This window comes from Rhagoletis pomonella, unplaced genomic scaffold (genome assembly GCF_013731165.1).
Source record: "Rhagoletis pomonella isolate Grant_MI unplaced genomic scaffold, Rhpom_1.0 Rhpom_scaffold_00003, whole genome shotgun sequence".
Classification (NCBI taxonomy): Eukaryota; Metazoa; Arthropoda; class Insecta; order Diptera; family Tephritidae; genus Rhagoletis; species Rhagoletis pomonella.
This window is the reverse complement of record NW_023458557.1, coordinates 41,035,250-41,045,316: the sequence shown is the minus strand read 5'-3', so window position 1 is coordinate 41,045,316 and position 10,067 is coordinate 41,035,250. Positions and strand designations below refer to the sequence as shown.

Here is a 10,067-nt window from a genome sequence, read left to right as displayed (position 1 = left end):
TCATTCAATAAAAAACACCATAAAAGTTCACATTTCAAACTTTGTGCAAAATTATAAAAATTCAGCGAATTTTTACCAAAATTTTTCACTTAAGAATTATGGTTTTGGGTATGCAGTTTTATAGCCCATGCAATTTTAGTATAATAAAGTGCGAGTTTCATATGGCTACAAAATAACGTTGATTTTTGGCATTTTTCTTTTACGGCGCCATTCATTCTCTTCTATACAAAGTACGTTCGAAATTTTTTTATATGGAGGAAAATGAGCAACACTGTCAACAAAAAACAATTGCCAAAAATCAACGGCAATATGTACGCAGTGCATGGAATTATTTTCCTTTTTTTAACCATGTTAACTTATACTTTATTTATGTGTTAAAATAAATATAAAACAAATTTCCAATGTGGAGTATTTGTCCTCCTGGAATGCTAAAAATTCTGGTCACCTTACTAAATCGTTCAAATACCCCTATGTGCGCCGCTAAAGAAGTTTCACTTCAAAAAATACACCTGAAAAAGACTTGCGTGCCAAATGAGCTTTTCTCTCAAAGTTTACGCTGCTGGCAAATGTAAACTAATTAATACAATTAAAGTAAAATCTGTGGAAAATTAACAATAAAATACTTTTTTCGCAAAATCTATAAAGGAACCTGGGTAACAGTTAATCGTCGCCACGCTGTAGTTATTTATAAAAACATACATATGACAGTCAAGACGGACTTACTTTTTTTCCTTAACAGTTTTTAAGACTGCCAATTTATTGGCTTTGCTTTGTGCGTGCGACATAGTAAGAAAAATAATATAAAAATTTTTTTTAATATACAACGCTTTTATAAATGGACTAAAAAGTAGAAAATAATATTTCTTAGTCCCATAGAATTTGTTTTGATAACTTTTGATTTTGAAATTTTAGCAAAAGTTATTACAAACCATTTATGAGATTGAAAATTAAAAGCGTGGGGCGCATGTAATAGACCTGAATTGATATGAAGGGTAATATATGTATGCATGTGGATATATGAATAACGACCGCTTAAAATCGATCTCAAATTTGTACATTATCTGTAGAAATCTTAGGTCTATGTTATGTAGTTTGACTACTGTCAATTAAATCTAATGCTTTGTATTGCATGCGCAATTTTTTTATATTATTTATTTTCTACTTTTTAGTCTTGTCTGTATAAAATTTTGCAATAGATATTAAAATAATTCAACGATATTAATAGATTGGTGCACACACATACATATGTATGTACATACCAGGGTTGTTGCGAATATTCGCATTCGCAACCGCGGAACTTCCGCATAAATTATTACATTCGCATACGCTTTCGCATTCGCAATAATCAATGCGGAGCTTTTGCGAATGCGAATATTGTACAAGTGCACTGTTAAAACGTATATCTGGCAAACAAACATTTTAGCCAATATTTTTTGCCTGTAGAGATGCTACGGTAAGACTGTCCCCTACGTCCACCTTCTTTCGTAATTTAAAGTCAAAGCGTAAGATAGTTAATAGTAGGTATTTCCAGCGGAAATGTTCAACGGCAGGCTATAAAGAGAATCGAATATTAGCTCTGATCCAGTCCTCCATGAACTTACAGCATTTTACACGAACTTGCAGGAAGTTGCTGGAAAAATGTTCTCGTACTCCGAAATCCTCCAAAATCCTGTAAATGATAACGACTTTTGGAGAGTTGTGTATAGAATAAAGTTGCAAGATTTTACCCGAACTTTTTCTTCTGGTAAAATCATGAAAAGTGTCAAGCAATCACCACTGGTTGACGTTTTTACAGGAAAAATGGTTTGTTTGTTCCCGTACTTTTTTGTTGTTACTCACTTTTTAGTCTCACTTCAGAGAGTAATTTTGCTGTTTGACAGTTTTACAGGATTTTTCACGAAAAGTATTGGATCAGAGCTATTATTCGTCAAAGGTCTGTTGAAAAAACTGGATGCATCTGTAGTTGTTTTCTACTTTTTCTTAGTGTAATTATTTTTTTCCTCATAAAACTTATTATTCTTAAGTTCCGTGTTTCCTTCTATTAGTCTTTCAGCTCGAAAACAAAAATATTTATTTTAATTTTGTGTAAATTGTCAAAATTAGCACGCATCGAAATAAAGATAAAATGGTATGTAAATAAGTCGACAGCCAAGTTCACAAATTAAATAAGAATTAATTCAAGGTGAATTTTATATCTATTGAGGCGTGGGACTTGGCATGTAATATATGGTAAGTATACTTAACTCACATCGTAGCTGAAATACAAAAAGCCGTAACTAATTAAAAATCCAAAATTTATTACTTTTTGATGGATTATGATGCATTTCATCGAATCATAAGTCCCCACATCGTTTTAGGCAATACAAATTTAGTTAGTTGTGATTTTTTGCATTTCAGCAACAATGTGAAATAAGCCCTCTTAAAATAGTATTAGCGATATATATGTATGTGGGAAATTTGCGTTCATTCGCCTCAAAAAATATATCAAAACACATTGAGCGCATGGAATGGAACAACAAAACAGATTTGATAGCTTATGGTACCGAGGGCGGTGAGTATTTAATTGTGACTGCCTGCAACTAGGAAGCTCAACTAACTAATAAAAAAAAACTAATTAGAAGGTATTCATTACGAACCTTCCCAAGGAGTCACCCAAAACTAAGCAAATCTGAGACCTTTACCGTCCGTGATTCCATAATTCAAATTATTTAAAAAAACGGGGTATCTTTTTAACAAAATAACAAGATTTTAAACTATATCTGCTGGCAGCCACGACTTTCAAAACAGGATTTTCTTCGAAATTTGCATTCCTAGAAACTAACAAATTTTTCAAACCAGTCATAGAAGACAGGATTAAAAATGGAGTACAAAAACTGAAATCGAAAAACGCTGATTACGTAAGAGGTTGTCCAAATTCTGAAGCAATCAAAAGAATTGATGCTCCAAATTGGAACACAACGGTGTTTAAACAACGATCTTGTCATGATACTAGATTGTGAAGATGAAAGTCAGGATACATCTGACATTTGCAGCCCCGATGCAATTCCCAAAAAGGAACTATTGCTCCGCAAAGAAAGAAACATAACTGAAAGTCCTCTCAACTGGTGCAGCGTCAATCGAAAAGAATTTACAATTTTGTCAAGTTTCAAGTTTGTCGCCTCGAGCGAATAGTTATTTAGTGGCGCAGGTTTGATTTACGACCCGTTCGGAATCAGGCTGTAACCCGAAAATGCAGCAAAATTACTCTTTCTTAAATACAATGTTCCAATTTTTTAATTGAAGTGCTAAATAAAAAAAACATTATTAAAAATTAGGAACTTTCCCATTTTTTATTTACCTAAATCACCTAATGTACTCACCAAAATTATTTCTTAAAAATATTTGACATCCGCATTCGCATTCGCATCCTTGGATGTTAGCTTTTAAACATCCGCATTCGCATCCGCGGATGTCTAAAATTCCACATTCGCAACATCGCTAGTACATATGTACATACGAGCACAAATTAATTTCATTTAAAGAAATGGCGTGTCGTCCATTTCCGCTGTAGCGTAAATCGCGTACAGCGTCGGTTGAGAGGTAAATGTCGCCCTATGCACTATGCACTTTTTTATAGGATGATTGCAAAGCAAAGGTTTTATAGCAATGAATGGTGTCTGAACACACAACATTGCAACTTGATAAAGGCGTTGTAAAAAAGAGAAGTTGAAAATGTTTATCAAAGCGCACATGGGCTTGCTAAGCCTCCGTTTTCCATGAAGAAACTGTAATCATTTTAGCTAAGCACATTATTCGAAAAGTTCTCTATTTGAAAGTGCAACTCTTATCAACTTTTCAAAAAAAGGCTTATCCAAAAGTTGTAAAGTGATAAGTGATAAGCCGTTGGTGCAATTGGAACCTGGTCACATGTATTATGCACATCTTTTGGTAGGTTGTCTTGTGGTACTAAGGGATGCCGTGTTTACATTAGTATGTATACTAAACAATCCTCGACCATCCTCTAGCAAGTACCCAGATTTTTGTTCATATGGGCCAAATTGTGGCAAGAGTAGCTGAAAACGGTGTTAATGAATTTGTATAGGACTGCTATTCAGGGATGAAAAAGTAGGTACAATTGTGCCGTTTTTTCCGACGTTTGTTAACCTAAAGGTACATTAGGTACAATTACTAGATTTTAGGTACAATCATCTTTTGTGTAGATGAATTTTTATACCTTTCATGAGCATGAAATGGTATTATAACTTTGGTCCGATGTTTGTAAGTACCAGAACAAAAAGAGATAGACCCATGAAAATGTATACTTATATGATCAGAACGTCGAGCTGAGTTGATTTAGCCATGTCCGTCTGTCCGTCTGTCTGTCTGTTTGTATGCAATCTAGTCTCTCAGTTTTCGAGATATCCGGATCAAATTTGGTAGGTGGGTGTCTTTTTACAATGTATTAATCATTTGTCGGAACCGGAAGAATCGGACCACTATAACATATAGCTCCCATACAACTGATTGTTCAGATATGAGATTTTTCATTATAACTTCTCCATTTATGCAGCTACGAACATGAAATTTTGCAATACTTGCACCCATTATCAACAGAATTACATTGAAAATTACAAAGATCGGGTAACTATAACCTATAGCTCCCATACAACTGATTGTTCAGATATGAGATTTTTCGTTATAATTCATCCATTTCTGTAGCTAGGACCATGAAATTTCGCGCTGTTTTCACTCATTATCAACAGCGAAAATAACAAAGATCGGGTCACTATAACCTGCAGCCCCCATACAACTGATTGTTCAGATATGAGGTCTTTTATCATAACTACTCCATTTATGCAGCTAGGATCATGAAATTTCGCACCATTTACACTCATTATTAACAGAATACTTACAGTGAAAATAACAAGGATCGGATGACTACAACATATATCTTCCATACATCTGATTGTTCAGATATGGGATTTTACTGTAAAACTCCTTTATTTGAACAGCTAAAACCGATAAATTTCGTAAGATATTTTATAAATAAAAATACAAAGTCTACTGAGAAAATCGTCAAAATCTATGCTGTATAAGCTTTATCTCCTATAGCACTGATTGTTAAGATACCAGTTTTTGCCATATATCTCCTTTATGTACGAAACTAAACCCAATAAATTGTGTTACCGGTTTACATACCGATCACATAGCGGTGAAAATCACTTAGATTGGTGTCATATAAAGTATATCTTCCATAGCTCTGATTGTTTAGATGCGATTTTTTATACATATAAGTATGTAACTCCTCTATCGATGTATGCAGATGTATTCAAAAGCAGTAATCTGTCAAAGTAAAATTTGCAGATGTTCATGAAAGGTATGAAGCCTTCGGCATAGCCGAAGACAGCGCTGCTCTTACTTGTTTATTCTTATTTTCTTCTTTTTCCTTTACTGTGATAATATATTTACTTGTCTGCACGGGAAAAGTGGAGAAAAGTGGTCAAATGGAAGAAATCATGTTATGTATTCTCTTAAACATTTTCCATTGGATTTAGAACAGCCACTACGAAAAATTAACACCTTACTTAGCTATTCTAAAATTCTTAATTCTTGTTGTATTTTTTATATTTGAAATTGGAATTAATTTATTCTATAAAACGCCATAGCGCCCTAGACCGATGTACTCCCCTCTCGACTGACGGTGTGAGATCTACTAACGCTCTACCTTTTCAATTGTTGGAATGCATTTTTGAATCTATTGAAGCCATAAAAGCTCAAGTTCCCCGCATATCATAACATTTTTAACTTTTCTATTAATTTTATTCGCCCATACAGTCTTAGGTCTAGGATTTATTCAAATTTGAAATTTTCTGTAGTTGAGGGCCTCAAATTGAGGCAATAGCTATTTCAATTCCCATTATTTTCTCTAGACTTGCTGCAGCTATTAAAGGAAATTGGATAAATCAGTTGAATTTTCCTATTGTTTTATAAAAAGTTGGGAAAAAAGTAAACTTCACAGTGTTCAGTAGTCAAAGCTAGGCAAAAATAAAGCTTCTCCGATTCCCATTAGACTATACTATGGATGTAGATACAAGCTCAGCTAAAAAAATATAATCAAGTTTATTGAAAAACTACATATGAATACTTTAACTTTTTTAGGTACAGTCTGTCTCATTTAGGTGCATTTATTTTATGATATTAGGTACAATCTAAAATTTTTATTTTTCATCCCTGCTGTGATTGAATAAAATGGCTTATGCGGATTTTATATTCATATTTATTGAAAATAATAAAGCTAAAAAATATTTAATTTTTTAAGGAAATTTCCTGGTTTCTTGCTCCGACGCTTATTTCTCACTCACTTACCTTTTTCTGTAGGGAATAAGTCTGATGGTGCCTTAATATGAACATATTACGGGTCCTCACGTAAAGTGATAAAGGGATGAATTGCTTAAATTTATCAGTTTATCCGCATTCTTTCATGAATTGGTAAATAATTGCACAAAATTGTTTATTATTTAACTTAAATGGCTAGTTACGTTTCATTCTTACCTCCTCCATTTTGTTACTATGCTTTTTATGTATTCATAGGAAAATCCACCACCTGGCAGTCTGTCAGGGTTGAATTTTGCTGAAATTTATGCATTTATCCACCAACATGCTTTTTATGTGTTCGTAGTAAAATTGACCACCTGGCAGTCTGTCGGGGTTGAATTTTGCTGAAATTTATGCATTTATCCACCAACATCGTTTGATAAAGTGATAAACTCTGGTTAAATAGATTTCCATACAAAGTTTGACAGTTCATTTATCAAAATGATAAATTTATAATTTTATCAAGTTTATCAACAGTTTATCACTTTTGATGAATACCCTTATTACTGCGCTAGTGGAACAATGAGCCGAAATACCGAAAGTAGTGGGGTCGCAACAGGTTTCAGGCGGTTAAGGAGGATAAATCAGTATATTCCGCACTGTCCACAGCGTTGCCAGATCCCTGTTGGACTCTATTTCAAGTGCAGAAGTATTTTAGGACACATTCTTTACACCTATATTTGGAGTGAGACACTTTGAAGTAATCTGTGCGATACCAGTAGTGCAAGCATGACAGACACATACATATTCACTGACCCACTGACATTTTTCAGAATAAAAACTTGTTTATTAAAAATAATAGTTAAATCATAATAAAAACGTTGTTGGTGTACATATCAAGTCCTAAGAAGATGTTTTTGATTCCGTCTAGCTTAGAAGCTGTAGCCAAGTGGTGGGAGTACGAACGATGGCACATATTGGGAGTAAGCGGCCGAGGAACCATATCCTCCGCTGCTACTGGGCGAACTGCACCCTACTGGCGACAAGGAAGGCTGGCAACTGAAGAGATAATTTCTTGGGCATGGCGGCGCTGGGTACGAGGAAGATGCTGGGGCGGCGTATGCTGCAGCTACCGGAGCCGAGTACAATGGGGCGGCTGGGGATGCAGGTGCTGAGTAAGATGAGGCAGAGCCACCGTATGATGGGGCAGCTTGGGCGGCAGGTGTTGAGTAGGATGAGGAAGACCCACCGTATGAAGGAGCAGCGGGTGCTGCGGGCGCTGAGTAGGATGAGGAAGAACCACCATAAGATGGCGCTGTCGCTGGTGCTGGTACTGAGTAGGATGACGAAGAACCACCATAAGATGGCGCTGCAGCTGGAGCTGGGGCAGAGTAAGACGAGGAAGATCCACTGCTATAGCCTCCACCATAGGATGAGGACACCATGCCTTGTTTACTATCAGTCATTGCGCTGTTTACACCGGCAACCGCGATAACTACAAACATGACGAGGCTGATGAGGGAATTCATTTTCTAATCAGTTTATGGCTGGATCTTCTCTGTATGAAAGAACTGCTAGACTAATGATTTCCTCATTCGCAACCGCTTTTATGCAGGTCAAAAATGGAAATTAAATGCATGCGAAATTTCAGCAGTTCAAGTGAACGCCATGGAAAAGTGTTAACGCAGCTATTGTCTGTAAGTAGAGCAGCGTTGAGCGAAGCAGCGATGATGGGCGATGTTTATTTCGAAGTTGAAATTTTGTGCAGCCAGCAATTTACACCAATGCATGGAAGGTGTAATATAGCGACAATGAACTCAGTTTCGTAATTTGCCATCTACCTACAAATTTAGCAAAAACATTATTCCAAGTTATTTACACGTACATATACTTTTCCTGGACAAAAATATTCGGATTTTTATTTAAATGCTCGAAGTCAACGGCCTCTTTGCTTGTCTTTACTTATTACTAAGCTTAAATGTAATTGTTGTGTGTGCATACATACTTGAGACTGAATTCATTCAAAACGGCTTATAAATTATTCATATAAAAGTTGTAAACACATAAAGGGCTTGTGGTGTGCGGCATGCAGCCTGTCAAAATCAAATATGTGTAAACCATATGAACTGAACACCATGAACCAATTAAACAGATCACCCAGCACGGCAACCGTGTATTTGTAATTGCATTTGAGAAAAAATAAATAATTGATGACGTCATTTTTTAATCGGTTGTTTCATTCACACACATGGTTTCTTTCGCTTTTTTCTCGCAAGCCGTCCTGGGTGATCGTATTCGTTCGTTCATGCTGAACATAATCCACAACACAAGCCCAGGCTGTCGTGTGACTGCACTCCAAACAATTTCTATTTTCTGATTTGACAGGTGTGCTTCCATTTTGTATCAGTGTTGAGAAATGAAGTTGTTGCTTCAATACGAAATCTATACAAAAACTGTACTTCTTCATCTTGATACATTAGCTGTCCAATTCAAAACACACAACATGTTGTCTCAGATGATCAGAAAAATATTGCGATCATCTAACACGCAACTGTTTAGTTGATCAAAAGTACAAAACAATGCCTTCAGAAGGTGCAATCTCAACAGTTACTGAGCTGTTGCGCCTTCTGAACGTGTTCATCCATTCATTCACATTCTTCCATTTGAACGTAGAAAATATAAAACAAAATGTATCTTCATAACTTACAAAATTCCAAAAGCTGAGTGTTTTGTATGTGAAGTTCGAATCACTTTATTCGGTTTACAACCTTAAAAAAAATATATAATTTGAGTAATTTTGCATAATTCGAAGTTTTACAAGAATTATTGCTATTAACTTTTTTATACCCGAGCGCACTTGTGCACAAGGGTATTATAACTTTGTTCACATAACGGTTGTTTGTAACAGGCAAAACGAATCGAGATAGATATAGACAAATGTATACATAAATGATCAGAATGAAAAGAGAAATCGATTAAGCGGTGACTGTCTGTCCGTCCGTCCGTCCGTCCGTCCGTTCGTCCGTCTGTGCGCACGATAACTCGAGTAAAAATTGAGATATCTTAAGGAAACTTGGTACGTGAACTTCTTTTGGGCGTGGGACGGATGGTATTGAAAATGGGCGAAATCGGATAATAACCACGCCTACCTCCCATATAACGGTAATTTTAAGAAATACGAAAACTGCGATATTTTAGTCACTACTGAAGATAATTCACTCAAAATTGATACTTACAATGAGTTTCAGACGGAAAACATGAATATTATAAATTTTTGGAAAATGGGCGTAGCCACGCCCACTTATGGTTACATGTGTATATCTTGGTAACCGCTGCACCAATTTCTTCCAAACTTGGCACAGTTGTTGGCCTTAGTACAGCATACTAAATGGCTGAAAAGTTTAAAAATCGGACAATAACCACGCCTACCTCCCATATAACGGTAATTTTCAGAAAAACGAAAACTGCGATATTTTAGTAACTACTGAAGATAATTCACTCAAAATTGATATTTGCAATGAGTTTTAGACGAAAAATAAGAATATTACAAAATTTTGGCAAATGGGCGTAGCCACGCCCACTTATGGTTACATGTGTATATCTTGGTAACCGCTGCACCAATTTCTTCCAAACTTGGCACAGTTGTTGGTTCTGGTACAGCATACCAACTGGCCGAAAATTTCTAAAATCGGACAATAACCACGCCCACATCCCATATAACGGTAATTTCGAGAAATACAAAATCTTCGATAAATCAGTAAATATTGAAGCTA

The 10,067-nt window shown here is 35.6% G+C and overlaps 1 protein-coding gene across 1 annotated transcript; it reads right to left on the bottom strand.

Moving 5' to 3' along the window:
• Positions 1-7,226: 7,226 nt before the first annotated feature.
• LOC118736444 (vitelline membrane protein Vm26Ab-like) lies at positions 7,227-7,823 on the bottom strand. Its single transcript, XM_036466539.1, has one exon. It carries the CDS (start codon positions 7,821-7,823, stop codon positions 7,227-7,229), a length of 597 nt encoding a protein of 198 aa, XP_036322432.1.
• Positions 7,824-10,067: the final 2,244 nt, after the last annotated feature.